At 47.0% G+C, this 21,182-nt stretch overlaps 5 protein-coding genes across 5 annotated transcripts; 3 read left to right on the top strand and 2 right to left on the bottom strand.

The window, feature by feature from the left end:
* Positions 1 to 246: 246 nt before the first annotated feature.
* Positions 247 to 1,629, top strand: BDV27DRAFT_67269 (thioesterase family protein). Its single transcript, XM_032077268.1, has 3 exons — positions 247 to 588; positions 654 to 1,192; positions 1,247 to 1,629. The coding sequence occupies exons 1-3, from the start codon at positions 426 to 428 to the stop codon at positions 1,529 to 1,531; spliced, it is 987 nt and encodes a 328-aa protein (XP_031921675.1). The 5' UTR covers positions 247 to 425; the 3' UTR covers positions 1,532 to 1,629.
* Positions 1,630 to 2,709: 1,080 nt separating this feature from the next.
* Positions 2,710 to 7,558, bottom strand: BDV27DRAFT_163445 (NACHT and WD repeat domain-containing protein; the record flags this gene model as incomplete). The annotated part of the gene is made up of 3 exons (XM_032073546.1): positions 2,710 to 4,866; positions 4,932 to 6,932; positions 6,989 to 7,558. The coding sequence occupies 3 exons, from the start codon at positions 7,556 to 7,558 to the stop codon at positions 2,710 to 2,712; spliced, it is 4,728 nt and encodes a 1,575-aa protein (XP_031921674.1).
* Positions 7,559 to 8,781: 1,223 nt separating this feature from the next.
* BDV27DRAFT_169324 (pleiotropic drug resistance family ABC transporter) lies at positions 8,782 to 13,666 on the bottom strand. Its single transcript, XM_032075002.1, has 2 exons — positions 12,935 to 13,666; positions 8,782 to 12,851 (listed from the first exon to the last, which is right to left on the bottom strand). The coding sequence occupies exons 1-2, from the start codon at positions 13,626 to 13,628 to the stop codon at positions 9,049 to 9,051; spliced, it is 4,497 nt and encodes a 1,498-aa protein (XP_031921673.1). The 5' UTR covers positions 13,629 to 13,666; the 3' UTR covers positions 8,782 to 9,048.
* Positions 13,667 to 14,353: 687 nt separating this feature from the next.
* On the top strand, positions 14,354 to 17,524 carry BDV27DRAFT_137465 (fungal specific transcription factor domain-containing protein). Its single transcript, XM_032068998.1, has 6 exons — positions 14,354 to 14,720; positions 14,770 to 15,299; positions 15,371 to 15,852; positions 15,909 to 16,084; positions 16,141 to 16,713; positions 16,766 to 17,524. The coding sequence occupies exons 2-6, from the start codon at positions 14,972 to 14,974 to the stop codon at positions 16,989 to 16,991; spliced, it is 1,785 nt and encodes a 594-aa protein (XP_031921672.1). The 5' UTR covers positions 14,354 to 14,720; positions 14,770 to 14,971; the 3' UTR covers positions 16,992 to 17,524.
* A 741-nt stretch (positions 17,525 to 18,265) lies between these two features.
* On the top strand, positions 18,266 to 21,119 carry BDV27DRAFT_150311 (GTP-binding protein YchF; the record flags this gene model as incomplete). Its single annotated transcript, XM_032071209.1, has 6 exons — positions 18,266 to 18,340; positions 18,538 to 19,095; positions 19,313 to 19,847; position 20,109; positions 20,345 to 20,485; positions 20,729 to 21,119. 6 exons carry the CDS (start codon positions 18,266 to 18,268, stop codon positions 21,117 to 21,119), a joined length of 1,701 nt encoding a protein of 566 aa, XP_031921671.1.
* Positions 21,120 to 21,182: the final 63 nt, after the last annotated feature.

The following is a 21,182-nucleotide window of genomic DNA, read 5'->3' as shown; positions in this document are numbered from 1 at the left end:
GACTCACAAATTGATTGATTGAGTTAGGACATTCTGTAACATACAAAACTCATCTGTTACTTTATATAAAAAAGCTCAACGTGATTTGACCAACTGACCTATCGGACCGAGGCACATTCAAAGCGCACGGCAATAGCGACGGTCAAAGCGCTTGTCAAGCTGCCAACATTTAACTGTCAAACGAGCCACCCACCTTTTTCCAAGTTCCTTGATTTTCAGAACTCCACCTTCCGGAGTAACATACTTTCTTGACATATGCCTACATACCTCGCTATTTGATTCCTGGTGCACTATTCCGACCCTTGCATAAAGCCCTTCTATTCTCGACATTGGTTAAATGTGATTATTTATGATAGTCAGGAGAGTTGTGAAGCAAGGTGTCCCTAAGGTGCTCTATACATGTTATCTCAAGAATCGATACTCTGATGTCGCCAAAGGACATACCCATCAGCGCCTCATCGGTGGTATCTGATAGGCAACCACAGACCTGCAGATTAACTCCATTAGAGGATGCTATTAAACTTACAGCTTCAGAAAATGAAGATAGCTGCTTCCTGGGTTATCTACCTGAAGATTGGTGTACCAACGGTACGCAGCCATACAAACCCTAAACCACTTGATCTTGAATATATTGACTCATGCCACACGCAAAGGGGATCTTGGCCTTCAAGCCTATGGAGGGTTTTGCACTGCCCTGATAGTCAGTGGTGGTGGGAAATACTTTGGCTCAAAACATCCGCGGTCAAACCAAGCTCACTGCGTCTCTCTCCATATTCAGTTCTTAAGGCCTCTCCCCTATGGACCGTTCAAAATTAGTTTTGAGGATATACGGAAAGGCTCCCGATTCTCCGTTATTGAAGCGAAACTATGTCCAAGGGATACTGCAGTTTCGAGTCCGTATATATTATCCATCATTACTCTCGGGAATTTGCATCGACGAACTGGACCAAGCATCAGCTTGCAACCAAAGCCGATACCAAACAGACTAAAGGATTGTGTTCCATGGAAGCATGATTACTTTGATCCAAATTTAAATCCTCCCGGCGCTCGCTTCAAATTCCTTGTTCCAAAAGGCGGGCCCACCCCCTTATGGAGCCCTGCCCGGGGACAGAACGCTCGGGATCAGTGGGCAAAGGTAGCTGGAGAGAATGAGACCTTTAACATGGAGTATCTGGGATTGCTCGCCGATTCGGTACTAGGATTCACCCCAGTTTGAATATTGACGATCGGCTTATTCTGAGCACAGGTTCCTGCCCTTCCTATGAACTATGATCCTCAAGGTCTGAAAGCCACTGAAACGTGGGCCTTTCCTACGGTCAGTCTGTCCTTGGACATTCGCGAAGACCCAACTGGAAAGGAGTGGGTACTTGTTCGTTCAAGGATGCGGAGCCTACTTAATGGCCGCTTTGATATGGAGATGCAAATGCTAGATGAGAGCAATAACCTGTTGGCAACGTGCCGGCATAGCTGCATCATGTTGGCGAGAAGGAGCGGCCTAGAACGTACGGTCACCCCTAAAGCTACTTTATAAAAACGCCTATCGCGCGGATCTACCCCGAACCGTCCTCGACCATGTGCCCCAAGCTCACCTAAGCTCAACCCAGACCTTTTCACTTGGTGAAAGGAGTCCTCTACTTTGCCTGCGTCGCTGTTATTGGTGGAATACTTCGTGTTGCTGCTATAAGACAGCTAGGACAAGGTTCACATTTGAGCTTTCGCTTCCATCATGCTTAATGACCACATGAGTCTATTCCGTGATTCAGCACCCCAGTTACATTGGGGGGTTTCTGTTGAGCTTGCCCTAGGACGGTTAGTCCTGCGGGGAGATGGTATTCCGGGCTGCTGGAGCGACAACCACCTCTTCCATTATATCTTTGCTTTCTTATGGTTCTCTGATGTCGGGTTCCGGGTGTTATTGGTCGTATATATTTTGCCTAGTCAGATCTTCCACGAAGAGAAGCTATTGAAGGAGGATTTTGGAGAAACATGGGCCCACTATCGCCGGAAGACTGCAAGGATTATTCCATGGATCATATAAGGATTAGCTTGTTTTTGTTTGACTTGGTTTACCCTTACATTGCGCTCGTGCATAAACGATTTGATTGGATTTATATCTCACATCATGCGCTGCAAGGGTCTCATATTCTTTGGTACCTAATTCCTAGATATACCTTCAATATCCCTAAACTGCTTACATCGGAATCTAAGGTAAAACTTGAACCCGAACTTGACCCGTCAATCACTCTAGTTTTACCTGGACTATTTCCTTGTTGTGGTCCCACATTATTTAATTGACTTAGGATAATCTATACCAAAAAATAACTGTTTTGCTGACCATATATAGGGACGCTTATATATCTGACTGGTTCAACTGCCCTTGATGTATGTACGTGTTTCAGGCCAATGTTGTATTTACCGACTTCCAATCGTCACTTGCAGGAATTGGCCACAAAAAGAAAATCGCCCAAGCAACCTGTGTAATGGTATCGTTCCTTTATTCCCCCCCTTTTTTTTCCAGAGCTGTATGATTGTCAGAGGGCAGGGCCTCAATATAATAATTTGAATTCGTACGTTGTCTCAACGCTTAAAAAGAATACTTATTATGTGCATCAGAGAGCCAGTCTGTACCCTCCGCATTGCCTGCATAATGAACGAAGCGTCGGTTATCTTCTGAGTAAAGAAGGATATGTACGGGTCGTCTGAAAGAGGTCAAGCATGGCCATCCGTTTTATCGATATCGACACCGATGATTGATACTAGACCAGATACATTTCCGATGCCAATTGTACCGTTGTGGTAGGCTGCTACTTTTGGTCGGTACTCAACTGGCAACCAAAGAGCCCTTTCTTGTCCAACGTATAACCATTGGTCACCCAATACCATATCTTTTCGCCGAGGTAAGAAGCTGGCATCTCCGGCATTTCGACTTGGACCAATACGAATTGTACCAAAGTCCGCTTCCACATAGTTGTCATCAGATGAAAAGCGCAACTGACCAATTCCGTTTCGATAATGAGTAGATTTACCATTAGAAGAATAGATCAGTTCTTCGGTGTCCCTATCCCATAGACGAATTGTTTGGGAAAGCGTCCCTGATACGACGAATCTCCCATTTGGAGAGATAGCTAGTTGATTGATTGCTCCGCAATCCTGGAAAGTTTGAGATAGTGTGTCTGTGGCTAAATCCCAAATGCGGACTTTTGCGTCAATAGAGCCTGTTGCTATGAACTTTTCATCGCCTGTAAATGCCACCGCTGTGATTTTGTGTTTGTCTCCTTTTAGCTCTTGCTGTAATGTGCCTGTGTTTGTATCCCACACCCGCAGCACATCACCCGAGCTTGATGCTAGCTTTGTGCCACTTGGTGAGAATGCTATACACACCCAACTCCCACCTCCGTCCAGGGAATAGAGTCGTTCTCCTGTTTTTATGTCCCATAGGGTAATTGTCCATTCTTCGTCGATTGAGGCCAGCTGTTGATAATTGGGAGAAAATATGACACGATCAACCGCACTCGGATGATCTCCGAGTGTTTGGTAAAGCTCACCTGTAACCGTGCTCCACAACTGAATACAAGTGCTGTCAGATTTCAGGCGAAAAGTCACCAGACTGCTGTCTGGTGAAAAGGCGAATGTGTTTGACTTTCCTGAGTAATCATCCAGTATATGTAGTGCCATGCCTGTTGCAATGTCCCATAGTTGAATCTTATAATCAGTGGAACCTGACCCTAGAAGTTTGCCATCTGGCGAGATTCTAGTGGCAGCGACCTCATAGGAATGTTTTCGGAGAGCTTTGTGCGCTGCAACCAGGTTTGTGTCCCAGACCCGTACAGTACCATCCGCAGAACATGACACTAGCAGCTCACCATGTGGTGAGAAGGTTACTCCAAAGATTTCGCGAGCATGGCCCTCAAACGTTTGAATCGGCCTGTCCATGGGCTTGTCCCATAATTGGAGATCCTGACCGCCAGCAGTCGCCAGCCTTCCATCGGGCGAAAATGCCAAAGAAGAAATCCGGCCGGCACTAAAAGTTTTTCTCGGTCTGCCTGTGGCAGCATCCCATAACCGCACTGTTCCGCTCTTAAAGCCCGAGATTACGAGCTCGTTATTGGGTGAAAATCTCACCCCTCTGACAAAGTCGTCGTGCTCAGAGGTCCACAGCAGGGCTCCTGTATCCAAGTCCCAAATCCTGACCGTACAATCCAAAGAGCCGGATGCTATAAGCTTTCCATTTGGTGAAATTGACACTTCTTCAACGAAATCCCCATGGCCCTTCAGAGTTTGTAATACTGCATAGGTAGCTAGATCCCAAATATTGATTGTATTATCGTTGGACCCCGAGACCAGTCGCTTACCATCTGGTGAGAACGCCAGTGCTGTTACGGTAGAAGTGTGGTCTGACAGAGTTCTCTGCAGTGCGCCTACAGCAATATCCCACAGCTGGATATGCTCATCAGAGCTGGACGCCACCAACTTACTATCCGTTGTGAATGCCACGGCTGACACGTCATAGTTGTGGTTAAACGTGTGTAGTAAAAGCCCTGTTTTTGGATCCCAGAGCTTCACAGTGTAATCGTTAGAACCAGAGGCTACCAGTCTACCGTCTGGCGAGAATGCCACTACATTCACATCCTTAGTATGTTCCAAAGTCAGGAGTTGTGAATCCCAATTTAGTTCCACTCTAGGCAATGTGACAAATTGCCTAGATATCTCACTCTGGAATGTCTTCCTCACAACAGACATTCGCGGTGCAAATATCAGGGCAGCGGAGTAGAACTGAAGGGGTGCAGTGTTGGCAATCCATATGTTCTTTAAAATGAAGCGATTTGCATCGTAAAGGAATGCTGATACTTTTGAACAAGAATCAGGCTTAAAGCAGGTCAACGTGAGCTCAGAAGGCGAGTTATTCCGATCTTATGAGATGTTAAACCTACCTGCACTGAGGTTTGTAATGTCCTGATGCCGCTCACAATCTCTGATGCCAAGCCCAGGATACTCATTGCTTCCAACCAGTGGAGGAAATGTGTTTCCAAAAAATTGTGGATATCATCTTGATCGGTAATGCGATAGCTTCCCCGCTCTAGGTGCTGTATCCAGTAATGACACGAGTACTGAAGTTCTGCTGGAATATGGTCCCTGATGACTTTGTCACTTATCTCATCTCGCAATACTCCGTCATTTGGCAATTGACAAATATTTCTAGAAAGTCCGCCCTTTGCTCTGGTCATCACATTAATGCATCTGAGTAATGTCTCCTTCTGCGTCTGCTTCTCATCAATCCAGAAATCAGTCTTTGTACGGATCTTGGGATGAAGAAGAAAGTCCCGAAATGATTGATGAAATATCTGTATAGGAGTATCTTGGTCATTGGGGATGCTCAAAACCGAATGTAGAAAGTCCAATCTACGATTCACATCACTGGACGGGATCTCTAGGAGGCTTGCTAGGGATATGAGTGAAAGCGGATTGGCAAGGGTGATGATTGTGCCAACAATCACACGATATTCATGAATCAGCTGCTCTCTCTCGTCTTCATCTTCGTCCTCGTCTCCGCTACGGAGAATTTGCTCGAAGACCGGAATATAAGTATGCTCAAGTTTTGAGATATGACTTGTAGCTGTGTCCGACCGGGTTCCTGATCCTAGAACAAGGGCTAGGCGTTTCTCTGGGTCCCATTTTCTATCTGCAATAAAGCGACACATAGTAGCGGCTGAGATGAATAATGGACTCGCGACGTTGACCAAGTCCAGAATTGTCTTCTCTCCGGGCCATTCTTGAGGAAGCGAGTGTTTTCGTCTTATTTCTTCGAATCTATCAGATATGAACAGCAAGATATCGTTCTTAACGGAAGACTCTACAATCTGATGGATGCTGAAATCACGATGAGCGTCCCTCGAAACACTATCGAATCCCTGACGGATTGGGAGCTCTGGGCGGCTGGTCAGGAAGATTCGAATGGATATCGAACTTGACGGTGGCATCATGGGCAAAAGGCGAAGTAAAAGCTCAATATCATTTTCCGAATCACATTCATCCAACGCATCAATCACTATTACCAGAACTGAGTCTCCGGCTCCGTCATCCTTGATGGTGGATAGCGGCTCAAGCAGTAACCTGTTGAACTGCTCTACGAGAGATTTCGTAGATATAGAAGGATCTCTCTGAATTGCCCCTCTGATGCTGGGTATCAGCCGAGGTTCATGAATAATCAGTTGTCGTACTATGGTCGGAAAGAGCTTTTCAGCTGTCCCACAGTCCGTCTTTCCTCTCTTAAAGAAGAAACTTGCCCCTAGAAGGCCATTTTCCTGGAGCAGTCTGCAAACTGTACGTGAAACAGTAGATTTACCTGTTCCGGCCATTCCATTTAACCAAAAGATACGTTCGCTCTGGGAGAGGTGTGACCAGTCTGTGATATGCTTCAACAGATCTGTTCTAGTTCCTGGGAGACACTCAACCTCATGTTGATTTTTGTACGAATCAAAAGCAGCACCGTCCGCCATAGTTAGTTGACAGAGTTCCAACTCTCGACTAATATCCTGGATGCCGCTTAGCACGTTGTCAATTTGACAAAGGATATCCTCGGCCTTTTCTTTCCAGAACAGTCGTTGATCAATTGAGACCCATTTCTCTAACTGCGCCTCCTCCTCGCTGATGGCGGCCTTGAGTATGCTCAGTGGTTGATCAGTAAGGTCTGTCACACTTAGGAGAAACTTTCTCCCAGCCCCTGATTGTTGAGTTGACATAACCTTAGCTGAATAACGTAGGATGGAAGTGTACACACGGATGATAGCACTACGGAGCATCTCTTTCATCCTGAGGTTGCTGCTTCGGCCCGAGCAGTCAATCTCGATAAACGCGCATCGACTCAAAACATCTGTGAGGAACCCCGACGCTTGGAAAATTGAAGCTTGCAAATCTTGATGATTCTGGACCATCTGGCTCTCAATTAGCTAATCTTGTGTAAGTACCACCATGGAACGATTTCACGTACACCTAGTCCCACCGATACTAATCCCCAGACTTTGTCCGCATACCCTGTGGGGTCAAAAACAGCAACAGCACTGATGATGTCCCTGAAAGACAATGTCGCACTGACTATCTTGAGAGCAGAATCTCGGATGTTGATGTCGTCTCCTCTTGATCTTTTGATCTTCAACCCCCTTCTTTGATGCTCATCGTACTGCTTCTTCGTCGTCTCAATAACCATATTTACTGTGTCCACCATCTGAGACTCGCGGTTGACATGGTTGTCCCCGTTTGATTCATGGAGTAGCGTCAACCTGTGTTGGTCCTCGGGATCCAGGTTCGCATAGGCGGCCTTCCACAAATACTGTTGGTCTGACTGAGCCGAGTCTGAACTTTCTGTCGTATAACTTTGCTCTTGATTCAGGGGAATATTCTCTGGTTCTTCAATAGCTGCATGGGCGCCTGCGCCCGACGACGCACCACTATTAGGTGATACACTATTTGTATTCGCCTGGCCTTGGCTTGGATTGTCGGTTTCCTTTTCTGACTTCTTAGGGCGGCCCCTCCTGAAGAGCTTTTTGATATGGAATCCCATTTTGTCTGAACTTCCTGGTGAGCCATCGGTGTAGGGAGGAGAATTGTAGGAATTCGGAGGGTGAGATAGGCGCCAGCTCAACGGCCATTAAGTATCGGTCCATCATCCAACCAGAATACATAGTAAGCGCCGGGCAACTAATTATGGGTATGTGCTGATAAACTTAACCCAAAATAGGAGTTCAGGATGCAGTGCGACGATTAGCGCGTAGCCTAGTCTCATGGTGTTTGCTTTTCCTTTCTTGGCAACTGGATATTTCGGCGTTGGGATGCTTTCGTCCGGTGTCGACCTTCGTTTGAGCCGGGATTGAATATTGCAGTATGGCTCGCAAAGAGAGACCGGAGAAGAGGTATTGGTACAAAATCTCTCCTGTACGGTTATAATAAGATATGATTTGGCTCTGTATGTTGTAATCCGAGGTTTTTTGGCTTTCTGACGGCGTTTTCATTTGATGACAGGGGAAGGTCCGGGAATTCGTTACCTTTTCCACTACCGAGCCTGATAGCACATCTGCCGCCATTCCTATATTTTTCACGTATGTTTCATCATGCACAATGAAGTAAACAGATATGTTTGGCTTATACATACCCTTCTCAAAAGATACAAGTTGAGGGTCGAGACGTCTATCCTTGAAGCTCTGCAGTACGAGTTGAAACGTTAGTTTCAGCCGCGGGACAAAAGATAATCTATTATCAAATCATCCGCATGTTATACAAGTTTGATATTGACCACAAAGCTTTCCTCAAACTTCAAATAGAGTCATTGTTCGGGTGGTAACTCATGTACGTCCGTTTCAGAGAACCTTGGAATTCCGATATTGAACCGTGGCGCACTGTCCGACCTACGGAGCATAAATCGCCAACATACTAAAAGTGTCTGCTACTCGTAGTAGACTAGAGTTAACTCCACTCATCCTATAATTTGACCTATAGTGGCTTTCGCTTCGAGAGCCATTATGATCTCATTTCTTCTAATTCGGGTGATTGGCGCTAAGGATGTAGCTGTATCGTTATCTGATTGCTAGTTTGCTATCCTCTCTATGGTGCTGTATATACAGGGGAAATTGGAAGCGTATATGTACATAAATACACCTTCAGCTTCAAGGTGGTGTTATCTTGACCCAAAAAAGAATGCTGTGCACGACGGTATGTACTGGACATGCAATTAATGTATTGAAAAATATGTCAAAATGATTAAAGAAAAGAGAGGTGTTCTATATAGTGTTTCCAAAATAATATAGGGACATGTAGATGTATAAGAATGAAAGACAAGGTAAGAAAAAAAGGAACCGATTCTTGGCTCAAGGTCGAATGAAATACAAAAGCCAATTAAATGGAGGCGAGAAGTAAAAAGAGGGAAAAGTACAAACTGAATGTTCGTCTTGAAGGGCAGTAACAAGTTCTATCCCAAGAAATATTTCACTGATATCCACAATAGTTTATACCGGCCTCGAATAGAGAGTCAAAGCGAGGGGTGTAGGTAAACCTACTCTAGGTAGAACCAGATGCTCGTTTTCCCTTAGGGACACGGGCCAGCCAGTATATGAAAACTGCTGCGGCAATGTTGAACGCGATGTACACCCACATAAGACCGAAGTTCCTCCAGGCATCATCAAAGCTGCTAGATATCGCCGCAAGGTATGTGTCAGTTTTGCTGACCGTGCAGAAAGCACAATCTGTTGTGGCTTCCGGGTCCTGCAAGTAACCCTGGGCTTTCGTGATATATGCTGCCATATATTGCTGGCAGCTTTGATTTGCCGGGGGATCAAAGTGGAGAAACTCAACTGCCTCACACTGAACATCTGTCCCGGACAAACCGGTAGACAACATCGCAGAGACCAAGTAAGTGAACGGTGATACACGGTACATGAAGATCCAAAATCCAGGCATTGCATCTGGGGTTGCAAGGACACCGCAGAAGATAAGACAGAGAGAGAAGAGCAAAGTAGCAATATTACCACCTGTCTCAGCCAGCTCTATACCTGCTATAACCATATGGGCAAAAGTAGAAGTGAAGAGTAGGAATACCCAGATAAGTAAGAACATAAGACCTCCTCGTTCAGTCACTGCATCGGTAGGCTTCGCGTTATTATATAGCCCGATCGGGTAGTACCAGCAGAAGAACATCAGTGCTGCCATTAGAGTATTCCAGGGTAATTCAACAAGAATATTAGCTGTCATGAAGGCTTGCCAGGAATATGTTTTCGATGGACGCTCACGGACTTCATATAGTGACCGTTGCGTGACGAAATGAGGCATGATCTGTTGTACTAAATTACCGAAGATCGTCATCAACATGAATACGCTGAACATCTGATTCTGCATCCCTTGAATTGAGTTCTTGGCGTGGAAAAAGGAGAATCCGATATAAATGGAGGTCAGAATAGAAAGGGCTGTTTTAGACCAGATATAGCTTGGCGTGCGGTAATATTGAGCAAAGACACGGATCAGGCATTCCCATAATTGAATGTAGAATGGTGCCGCATATTCCTTGAAGGCCTCTGGGTCAGAGCTCTCCTCTGGCTTGACAGATAAAGTTGACTTCAACTCGGCAAGATGTTCTTTGACCTTCGCATGCTCGGGGCTTTCGCGCCACACCTTCGGCCAGTCTATATCACTGTGAGATCCCGGGGCTGCTCCAATCACATCCAGCATCCACTCGGCTGGATTCTCTCCAGGAGATAGAGGCTGTGCGCCATTGCGTTCAAAGTAACTGGATAAGGTAGACGAGTTCTGGCCAATTTCACCAAAGTAGATCGTCTTTCCACCTTTAGCCAAGAAAAGAAGGCGATCAAAACGTTGAAACAACATTGCAGAGGGCTGATGAATAGTACAAAGAATTGCCTGACCATGTTGGGTCAAAGTATCAATCAAATCCAGGATTGACCAGGAGGTTTGACTATCGAGACCAGATGTCGGTTCATCCAAAAACAACAAAAGCTGGGGTTTTGCAGCAAGCTCAACTCCAATAGTCAGACGCTTGCGCTGTTCCACATTCAAACCTTCTCCAGGCACTCCAACAACTGCATCAGCATAAGCCTCCATACCAAGGAGTCTAATAACTTCCTCAACGTAGTCAAGTTTCTCCTGGTGGCTGACATGTGCTGGCTGACGTAATATCGCACTAAATCGGAGGGCTTCGCGAACAGTAGATGTAGCTAAGTGAAGGTCCTGCTGCTGCACGTATCCTGTTTTACGCTGGAAGGATTGGTCACGAGGACGTCCATCCACAAGCATCTCGCCAGTAATAACTCCCATAGTAACGCGTGTAGCGAGCACATCCAATAACGTTGTTTTACCTGCTCCTGAGACACCCATCAAGGCGGTACAGGTACCAGGCTTAACCCAACCGTCAACGTGGTCCAGAATCCTCCTAGGTTGCCCCTTGATCTTTATATCGTAACAGACATCCTTCCACTGAAAGATTGCGGTTTGTCTTTGGATTCCCGCTGACGCTTGAGGAGCAGATTCTTCGGTTTTCGGTGCACCACTCGGCTCGGGCGACTCCGGATCGGTCATATCCAGGGCTACTTTAGGCTGATGCCCACGGCGAAATAAGAGCACTTCGCCTTTCGATTTCTGCTCTGAGATATATTCCGTAGATGCAAGGTACGTGAAAGCAAAGAAAACTAGGAAGCCGATCATAATACCCAGGTTTCTCCACAAATGCCCTTTGACATACTGAAAGCTCTGTTCAAGATAGACTGAGCCCTGCACAATCGTTGAACCAGTCTCCGCTCCAACTGTAGAGCAAATCCGATTCTGCATCGGCATACTTTCGTAAGTTCCTCCAGATGGGATAATTTGAGAGCATTCGAAGTGACGGCCATGGAACTCATTGACCATGAAGCTCTCAAAGGCGTAAGATATGGGGTTGATGTAGTTCATCCAACGGGACCAGCCGAGCATATTTCTGGTAGGGATAACAAAACCAGTATAGATCACCATACCCAGGATCAAGATTGCCGCAGGGACAAGTGCTTGAGACAGAGAGCGAGATGTCGCTGCAATCGTTCGAAAGATCATTGACATGGTGTAGGTTGTAACCACTGAAAAGAGCCAGAATGTCCACCAGGCTCCTGCCTCACGCCGTAGGTTGGTCATAAAGTACAATGGGAGATTGAAAGTGATTGAGTTAATGATTTTGTAAGGCGTATCACACAGCATAGATGCAACAGCCTCTGCAAATGGATGATAGAAGGCATAACGAGCTTGCTTTTCCACAATCGGCCGTTGGGCGTACAGAGTCAGAATTTCCAGAGCACTAGAGAACGCATTCAGAAGCACTGCATAGAACAGTAAAGCTCCTCGAGAGTAAAAGCTGTCGGTATTATCCTTGAGGTTGAAGAAAACTGAAGCAACAATTAAGGCTATAATAAAGTTGCCAATCAAGGCAGTTATCGTCAAACTGGAATCACCTTTGAGGCGCTGGAAACCGCGGACAACGCAAAGAGAGATTTGCTCCCATATCGAGATTGTGTATGGGGATTTGACGCGTTGATGCTTTGCCTGCATAGCTTTGCGAGCATCAATAAAGGATTGATAGGAAGCGCCGCCAATTGGGTACTGTTTCTCAAACTCGTCGATTTCCATAACCAGCTTCGCCCGAGCGTCGCTTCGTTTCCATGCGGCAGCAAACTCATCCGGAGTGCGAGGCACGCGGCTTTCAAAACCTGGGCGGACCTTTCTTTCTGAAGCGCTGGTAAGGGACGTTAAGAAATCAGCTGTTGTCTGCCGGTCAGGGCACTCAAATCCCATATCCACAAAAAACTGTTTAGCCTCCGTCGTTCGGCCAAAATAGATTTGCCTTCCTTCATAGAGTACCGTCACCTTATCAAACACATCATATGCACTTTGCGATGCCTGATAAATAGCTACGCAGGCAGCAGTGCCAGCGTATTTACTCATCAAGGCTAGGTTCTTGCAAAATTCCAAAGCATTCGCACTATCAAGACCTCTGGTGCTGTTATCCCAGCATTGAAGCGGTGCCTGGCTTAGGGTGGCTTCCGCAATACTGACACGCTTTCGCTCTCCACCACTGACTCCACGGACATAGTCGTTGCCGACACGAGTATTGATCGTATGGGATAGTCCAAGCATTGTCATTACCACGTCTCTCATATGTTCAGCGTACTGCTGCCGACTAACGCCCTCTAAGCGATTTCTAGGAGCTCGGGCAAGTGCTGCGAACTTCAGAGTATCACCAACAGAAAGCTGTGGGAAATGAACATCAGTTTCAGCTGAGTAAATCGCTTCACCCTTGAATGCATGGTGCATCAATTTTGCAGGTATACCTAAGCAGCGCGGTTAGTCTCCACAAATGAAAGGGTAGGTTGGTAAAGGTGGAGAGTTAAAGAAGGAAACTGGGTATGCATACCCTGATAGTTGAGTGTCGAGTCATCTGACATCTGAATCCCGTTCATCTCACCAGAAATCGTCTTGAGGAACGTGGAACATCCACTTCCCGGTCTTCCTAACACCACCAACATCTCACCACTTTTCACCAAGCCATCGAATTCCCGAAGAATCTGGATCTTTTGCATCTTGATTCCCATCAACTTGCGGACAATAGTACCTATCTCTAGGAGCGAGTTCAAGACATCCTTTTGGTAGTCTGTTGGAGACCCGAATCCATGGACGTTTAGATTCTTGAAGGCAACACCGGCTGTTCGGTCTGGGTACTGCTCAGGGTCTCGAGAGCGAATGGCAAGCAACATCTTAAGCCAGTCTCTTGGCTTGAAATTTGGACTGTCAGGATTGAGAGTAGATTCAGGATCCTCCACAAAGAATGGATTTTCGAGGGCGCCTTTCGCAGAGATTCGAGTCGATTGACGGGTGAGTCGTCGAGCTAAATCACCCACGCGAACCTCCATCTTCTCTTCGTTGTCTTCCTGCAGCGTCAACGCATCGTCACTCTTTTCTCGATCAGCGTACTGAGTGCCTGAAGTTGATGGAGTATCATAAACTGGATTGTCCTCATCTGTATCGCCATGGCTCCGCAGAGGGTTGTTATGACTAACCACAGACTGCTGCCGAGGATCGTTTGGATTGACTGTCCCTAAGAAGGACATTTTGACTTGACTGGCCTCCGGCTTTAGGCTAGTCCTCCCATTGACGATGCAGACCGAAAATCAGTCGGCAATGTTACCTTGGCGTAACCAACGATGCACGAAACGTGCGACACAAGAGCCGAAATTTGCCTTTGTGTCAGTGGGGACCAAAGCTTTACGTTAATCGAACAATAGATATACTAAAGACCTTGCTTGAAAAGACTTGAATTAGTTCGTCTAATTAAGGATACAACTGCCACAGGGGCAAGGAGATGATTATATAGGACCCCAGTCTAATCATCTACGCGCATGCAACCGGCGAGAAGGGTTCCACATCCAAGGGGCAAAATCATGATAAACGATGCGGATGAACGCTCCGCTGCACAGCGAACGTCCGGGGCCCGAGCAATGCCTTATCGGAATATGGCTGTCCTGATATGTCGAGCCCTACCATATTAGTTATGTGATCTAGAAGAGCTTATGGTTTAGACACCCGATTTCCGAGCCAACCACATCACCGGACGGGGCATGCTGATGGTATATATATGTACCTTGAGGGATGCAAAACGTGGGTGCTCCACCTGGCTGCAGCCTGGAGCCGATTAGCAGACGGTCATCAAATCGATCCCATCTCTTCGGAGATGAACGGGAGTCAATGGTCCGGCAAACTTGAGATGTATCAATACCGTGTAACTTACAATACAGAACGAACATCCGCCATCCGGGCCTGCCAAGACATGCGAAGGATTTAGTCCCAGCAACAACCCGGCCATAGGCTTCTGCGACATGATTCGGCTGGTGGATTTCCCGAATAAGGCCTGCCCTACTCCGTAGTACATCTCGAGATCGACAGTGGTTGCTCCGCTCCAGACCATTGTCCCAGGTCATGATGCCCCACGACAAATCCTTGGGGTCTTTCCCCATTCCTTCCATTTCACCTTTTCTTAACATCATCACATAGATATAGTACTTATCGACTTCCCAAATTTTCGAATAATGAGTCGCAGCAGCCAGCAAAATGATTCTCGTCGGCATATACCCCATGATTCCATGACCAGGACACTTGCGCAGGCAGATATAGGGGTTGCGAAACAGGAACCTTTGAGACATAAAGTGCGCGGTCCGGTTCATATGACCACAATACATTACTGATGAACCCCAGGTTTGCAATGCATGCCGTCGCAAGAAACAGGGTGGCGACTTCAGCGCAACGCTCAGATGCTCTACGTGTCGAGAGCGACGAGCTTCTGGTACGCGCAATGAGGAGAGATACAGGGCAGATATGAGAAGGTACTGTAGAACTGAAGTGTCAATATTATGTTTTTGCAGGGGCAAAAGTCTTACATGCTGAGTGAAGACGTGTGATGATCAACCGACTGGAAACGAACATCGAACGGATGGAGTCTCGATTATACGATATGGGGCTTAGACTGGGCGAGAGTAACACGACTGCTACTCAAGAATTTCTGTGCTCAAATGTCCCTGTATTAGAACGCTCCGATAATAATACCGCAAGTGACCCGGGGTTTGGAAATTTTTGCGCTGGCCGGGAGCCAAACCTCATGGGCAATACTAGCAGTACTGGTGCTAATCCGGGCATAGTATTCTCATACAAAAACGTAGAGAATTGGCCGCCGTGTCTTGCATCTTTTTCCATTCCGCGGTCGTTGGTCGATGTACCACTTGCAGGAGGTCAGACTTCCGTATATTCGACACACTTGATTTATAAGTGGGATATATGTGAGCTAATAATATCATTCTAGGTTTCTCGGCTATCTCTCAAAAGGGGTTGGAGTGGATATCTCAAAAAGTTGGAAACATGTCGTTAGGGAATCTCTCGTCATTACTGTCGGCGAAAGACCTTGATGGAAATACAACCAATGGTCCTCTCGATGGCGCATTCCCCAGCCGAGTGTTTTGCTCACTGCCAACAAAAGAGGAGATTGTCTCCCTCGTGCAAGACTACATCGAGGACTTTAATATGCTGTTCCCAATTTTTCAGCGGTCCGAGCTGCTATCTCTCTTCAGTCAAAAACGCTTGGACATGAGAGTTCAAACACCAAGCCAATGGGCCTGCATAAACGCAGTCCTAGCAACAGCATACATGATCCGCCCTCGAGATGAAGGATCTGGGGCAGATCATCATCAGAAAAGCTGGTTGTTCATCCAAAATGCCTTAGAAATGGTGAATGAGCTCTGCCTTGGCCCACCAGACCTTTTGGGTCTCCAAGCGCTCCTCCTAGTGGTATGATTCAACACTCACTTGTTTAGGCGCATGGCCCGAGTTAACTTTTGGTATAGGCTACCTTTCTTCTGGGAACGTCGGCTGAGACTCCTTGTGGCTTTTTGGTCTCTGCTGCTATTCGCATCTGTCACGAACTCGGCTTGGGCAAGACAGAAGATGGTTCTCCCTTGTGTTCGGAAGAGATCCAGCACAAGCGGACAGTATTTTGGATCGCTTATTGCTTAGATCGAGAGTATGGCTATTGTGAATTGCATTCTACCCCTTAAGTTTGGGACTAATTCTAGGCAGACTATCCCTTCGGTTCTGTGAACCGCCAGCGCAAAGCGATGAAGACTTCAGCGCGACTTTACCAATGGACGCACCAACCGACAGCAAGTATGATATGCCAACTAGTGATCTATCTGGGAATTTCAATGCGTTCCGGTCAACTTGCCAACTTGCTATGATCAAGGGGCAACTTTATAGGGACCTTTACTCCCCCGCTGCGGAGGATCGGCCACTGAGCCAGGTCGTCGCTTCAGTCGGAGTGTTAGACGAGAAGCTCCAAGAGTGGAAACGAAGCATTCCGCCAGAATATCAGCCTGAAAAGGCCGTAGCTGATGGCCACCGGTCAAAAATATCGCCTGTGTTGCTCCTGCTACATTATTCGTACTTCCACTGCATGATTGCAGTTCACCGTCGTGTTGCCGCCCGGGGACTGAGCATCGGGACAGATCTTATGGAGAAGGATGACTTTACAAGCTCGCCCGCCTCGTTATCCAATCCCAGGGTGTTGCTGTCTACGTCACTCTGCACCAAAGCCGCTAGAGCAGCTATCAAGCTTACAAAATATTTGTCGCAGGAGAATACACCTTTTTTGGGGTGAGTGTCACTGGACCCCCTTCGCTTTGAAAGCTGCTAACGTTTCTTGAAGGTCTTTGATCTATTACCCAATGATTGCGTCAATGACGCTTTCATGGAGTATCATACGTAACCCGCAAGATGCTTATCGAGGATACAATTTGAAGTTAATTGACCGGACGGAGGAGTTTCTGTCCTCTCACACTTTCTGCAAAGCCTTTGAGGGAATACAGCGCCTTGTGAAGCAGTGCGCTGAATACCGCTCTATTGCGGAAGCTGCAGTGAAGGCCACAATGTAGGTATGCTATGCTGCCGGCCTGGTTCAACCAGGCACCATTAATGAACTGCAGCCCATAAAAGAGAACCATTCTTGCAGTGTAGCAAAGATGGCAACTGCCTGCGGATCAGATAACCGTCACCTCTCGCCTTTGAGGCGGACATACTCAGCTGGTCTGTGCGCAAATAATCTAAGTGCACTAACCAGTGACTAGAAGGGTCTCGTGTTTGCAGGCCTAATTTTTTACTCGAAGATATGTAGACAGGTTTTAGTTCTTTAGCCAGCTGCAGTGTATTCCGTTGCAAGGCATGAAGCGGGTCTCTTCCACAGTTAGGTTCACGGGGTGTATGGTTGACTTAGGGATTCGTCAAGGCCAACATTAGCCATGACCACCTCGTAAGGCTGATTGACCTTATTGTTCGCTTTAGGACTACTCACCTCTCCGCGGCGTTATTATGATGGAAATTTTTGATGAATATACCCAGTGCGGGCGAGTATGAACGGTGGAGTGTATATTAGTTACGTGACCAAGGAGCAATATATATAATGACCTTGTGAATCAGTTCTTTCTACCTAGAAGGTATGTAGCTTACAGCAAAACTATATATAAGGCCTGAGTAGATTAGTCTATCCGTTGCGAATAGTGCCCAATGGGACTCAACATTTCGGCTTCATGATTCTTTAGTATTTACATTTTATACAATTCGGTATTCCGTTCATGGAGGGTCAGTAGAGGGCAATCTCGTGAATTTCTTGAGTATGACGTAAGAAACCATGCTTCCGGAAGCACAGGCCACTTGACGAGGGCTATCAGCTCACGTGGGCGGTGAAGAAGAACGGAAGGAGGGAGAGGTCACGGTGTGTTTAGGCGAGAGAGCAGAGCGCGTCATAGGAAAAAACTCTTAGCAATTGGAGAACACGTTGAATTTTTTTTTATTTTGCCTTTTCATAATCAACCACCAAGAAAAAAAAAAAGTTCCATCATACGCTCAGGTGTACCAGTAATCGACCATTGCTACCCCTCATTGACCCCTCCTCTTCCCTAATTTTTTCTTCTTTCCCGTTCAATTCGCCCACAGCTTGCTGGTGGGCACCGTCAAAACGTCGTCCATCCAATCCCCCTCCGTTTTTCTTTTCCTTTCTTTTCCCCTCCGAATAGAACGAACCGCAGCTGGTCCTGCTTTGGCCTCGCGCCTCCAATCCTACTGTTGCCGTCCCCGCGTCACCCCTCCGTCCACTTTCTCTTTCTTCTCCTACCGGAGCTACTCCAGCAAGAAGAAGAAATCCAACAAAAAGATGCCTCCCAAGAAAGCTGTTGTACAAGAGAAGGTCCTTCTGGGCCGTCCAGGAAATAACCTGAAGAGCGGTATCGTATGTGAGCATTGACCCCACCGGCTATTTTTTTTTTTTTACGCCCACTTCCCAGCCATCTTATTTTTTTCCCTAACCCTATTTAAGCACACTATCCTCACCTTCCCCTGAAATTTTTTTCTCTTTCCCTTTCCCTTTCTACACACCATGTAGTCCTGTCAAGGGAAACAAAAATGTTCAACATTAACATGCCATAGGTTGGTCTTGCCAACGTCGGTAAATCGACGCTCTTCCAAGCCATTACCAAGTCCAACTTGGGTAACCCGGCCAACTTCCCCTATGCCACCATTGACCCTGAAGAGGCGCGTGTCATCGTCCCTGATGAGCGTTTCGACTGGTTGTGCGAGCACTACAAGCCCAAGTCGCAGGTTCCTGCCAACTTGACGGTCTATGATATCGCCGGTCTGACTCGTGGTGCCTCTACCGGTGCTGGTCTCGGTAACGCTTTCTTGTCCCACATTCGTGCCGTCGATGCCATCTTCCAGGTCGTGCGTTGCTTCGATGATGCTGAGATTATTCACGTCGAGGGTGACGTCGATCCCTCTCGTGATCTGAACATCATCAGCGAGGAGCTCCGGGTCAAGGATATTGAATTCGTTGAGAAGGCTCTGGAGGGTTTGACGAAGCAGACGAAGCGCGGTGGACAGTCCTTGGAGATGAAGAAGCTGCGCGAGGAGGAGGCCACTGTTGCCAAGGTCCTCGAGCACTTGAAGGCCGGCAACGATGTCCGCAAGGCCGACTGGAGCCCCAAGGAGGTATGTGAATATGTTTTTTTTTCTTCCCCTACCAATTCCTCAGCCCAAGTTTCATATGATGAATAAGAGCTTTGCTCGAATATAACCCAGCTCGTCGAAAGGCCTCCTCTTATACCAACGCGAGGTCACATGAGATTACGTCCTATCTGATATTACTTTGTCTTTATTATTGTCACTGTCAATGCCTTTTTGTATGCATGGCACTAACAATTTCTAGGTTGAGGTCATCAACCCCCTCCAGCTCCTTACTGCTAAGCCCGTTGTCTACCTAGTCAACCTGAGCGAAAGAGACTATGTTCGCCAGAAGAACAAGTACCTCCCTGTTGTCAAGAAGTGGATCGATGACAACTCTCCTGGTGACCCTCTGCTCCCCTTCTCTGCCTCTTTCGAGGAGCGCCTCACCCAGTTTGAGACTGAGCAGGAGGCCCTCGAGGAGTGCAAGAAGTTGGAAACCAAGTCTGCTCTGCCCAGGGTGATCACCACCATGCGTAAATCGTTGAACTTGGCCAGCTTCTTTACCACTGGTGCCGACGAAGTCCGCCAGTGGACCATCCGCAAGGGTATCAAGGCCCCTGCTGCTGCCGGTGTCATTCACACCGACTTCGAGAAGACTTTCATCCAGGTCATTGTGTACAACTATGCTACTCTGCGTGAGTACGGCGATGAAGCCGCCGTCAAGGCCGCTGGTAAGGTCATGACCAAGGGTAAGGACTACGTCGTTGAGGACGGTGATGTCCTCCTGATCAAGGCTGGTGCCGCCCGTGGTTAAGTCAGATACCTTAAATTGTAGATGATATGAATGAAAAATAACAATTTATACCACGAACCATCTTTTTTTCGTAAATAAAACATGTGCTTGATAGTGTAATTGCAATAATTCGATAAATAACCAAGCCCAACACGTGACGCTGGCAGCCCTTCCCCGCGTCAACCTCTCCCCGCCAAGCGCGCAGTTTGACCTCATCGTAAGAAACAACATCAACCACAAAAAACACGCAAAATGTTCAAAAAAGAGTAAGTAAATACCATTTCAAGCTATGAAAACAACCTCCGACAGGAACTCCAATCAATTCCTCCATCCCGAAACCCCCCAAATCCAAGAAAACCCTCGCAAGCAAACAATCCCAGACTCCGATACACGCCCATACCCATGACCTCACACCTTTCAAAAAACACCACCAAAGAAGAAAAAAACAAACAACATCCCTCCAAAAAGGAATCCAGACTAACAATGAAATTATAATTATAGGATCCCCCCGAGCAATCGCTCAAAAGTGAAGTCTAGCGTGCAGCGCGGCCTCCGCCAACGCTTTGTTGAAGCATACCCAGGCTTCGAACCTTACATTGATGATATCCTGCCGAAGAAAGCTCAGCTCGATGCTATCAAACTGTACCTCTCCATTTTCTTTTTTTTCTTTTACTTCATGCCCTATCTTTCTTGATACATACCCCATGCCCCCCGATACAAAGAGATATCGCACTATATCGCATCTATATGAAATAGATAAATAAACCCAACCAACCCCTCATATACCAAACACTCCCCCACCACCACCACCACCACAACCACCCCCAACCATAGCACAAGAATAGAAAACGCAAAAACATATACTAACAGAGTGAACCAATACAGCCCCGAAAAATGCACCCTCTACACAATCGACTCCACACCCCTCTTCTACCAACCCCAAGACGGCCCTCCCATCCCCCACCTAAAACTCCTCCACCAATATCCCACCGCCCTACCAACCGTTCAAATCGACCGTGGCGCGATCCGGTTCGTGCTATCCGGCGCAGCGCTCATGGCACCCGGATTAACGAGTCCCGGGGGCCGGTTACCGGAGAAAGAGAATGCGTTGGAGGCGGGACAGGTGGTTGCTGTTATGGCGGAGGGGAAGGAGACGGCGTGTCTTGTGGGGACGTTGAAGGTGGGCACTGAGGATATGAAGAGTAAGGGGAAGGGGGTTGTTATGGAGGATGGACATTATCTTGGGGATGGGTTGTGGAAGATGCATCTTGATTGATTAGTTCTTTTTCTCCCAGGGGTGTTTCTTTTTTTATGAGTGTTTTGTGTTGGATTGGGTTGG

The sequence above is a fragment of the Aspergillus caelatus genome, assembly GCF_009193585.1.
Source record: "Aspergillus caelatus strain CBS 763.97 unplaced genomic scaffold BDV27scaffold_321, whole genome shotgun sequence".
NCBI classification, from domain to species: Eukaryota; Fungi; Ascomycota; class Eurotiomycetes; order Eurotiales; family Aspergillaceae; genus Aspergillus; species Aspergillus caelatus.
This window is presented reverse-complemented; position numbering and strand designations above follow the sequence as displayed.

Coding starts and splice junctions, on each gene's coding strand:
- BDV27DRAFT_137465 (XM_032068998.1), top strand. CDS start 14,972: ATGATCAACCGACTGGAAACGAACATCGAACGGATGGAGTCTCGATTA. Junction 15,300..15,370: donor CGATGTACCACTTGCAGGAG/GTCAGACTTCCG, acceptor ATATCATTCTAG/GTTTCTCGGCTATCTCTCAA. Junction 15,853..15,908: donor TCCAAGCGCTCCTCCTAGTG/GTATGATTCAAC, acceptor CTTTTGGTATAG/GCTACCTTTCTTCTGGGAAC.
- BDV27DRAFT_169324 (XM_032075002.1), bottom strand. CDS start 13,628: ATGTCCTTCTTAGGGACAGTCAATCCAAACGATCCTCGGCAGCAGTCT. Junction 12,852..12,934: donor CTCGACACTCAACTATCAGG/GTATGCATACCC, acceptor CGCGCTGCTTAG/GTATACCTGCAAAATTGATG.
- BDV27DRAFT_67269 (XM_032077268.1), top strand. CDS start 426: ATGTCGCCAAAGGACATACCCATCAGCGCCTCATCGGTGGTATCTGAT. Junction 589..653: donor TGAAGATTGGTGTACCAACG/GTACGCAGCCAT, acceptor CCACACGCAAAG/GGGATCTTGGCCTTCAAGCC. Junction 1,193..1,246: donor TGGGATTGCTCGCCGATTCG/GTACTAGGATTC, acceptor TTCTGAGCACAG/GTTCCTGCCCTTCCTATGAA.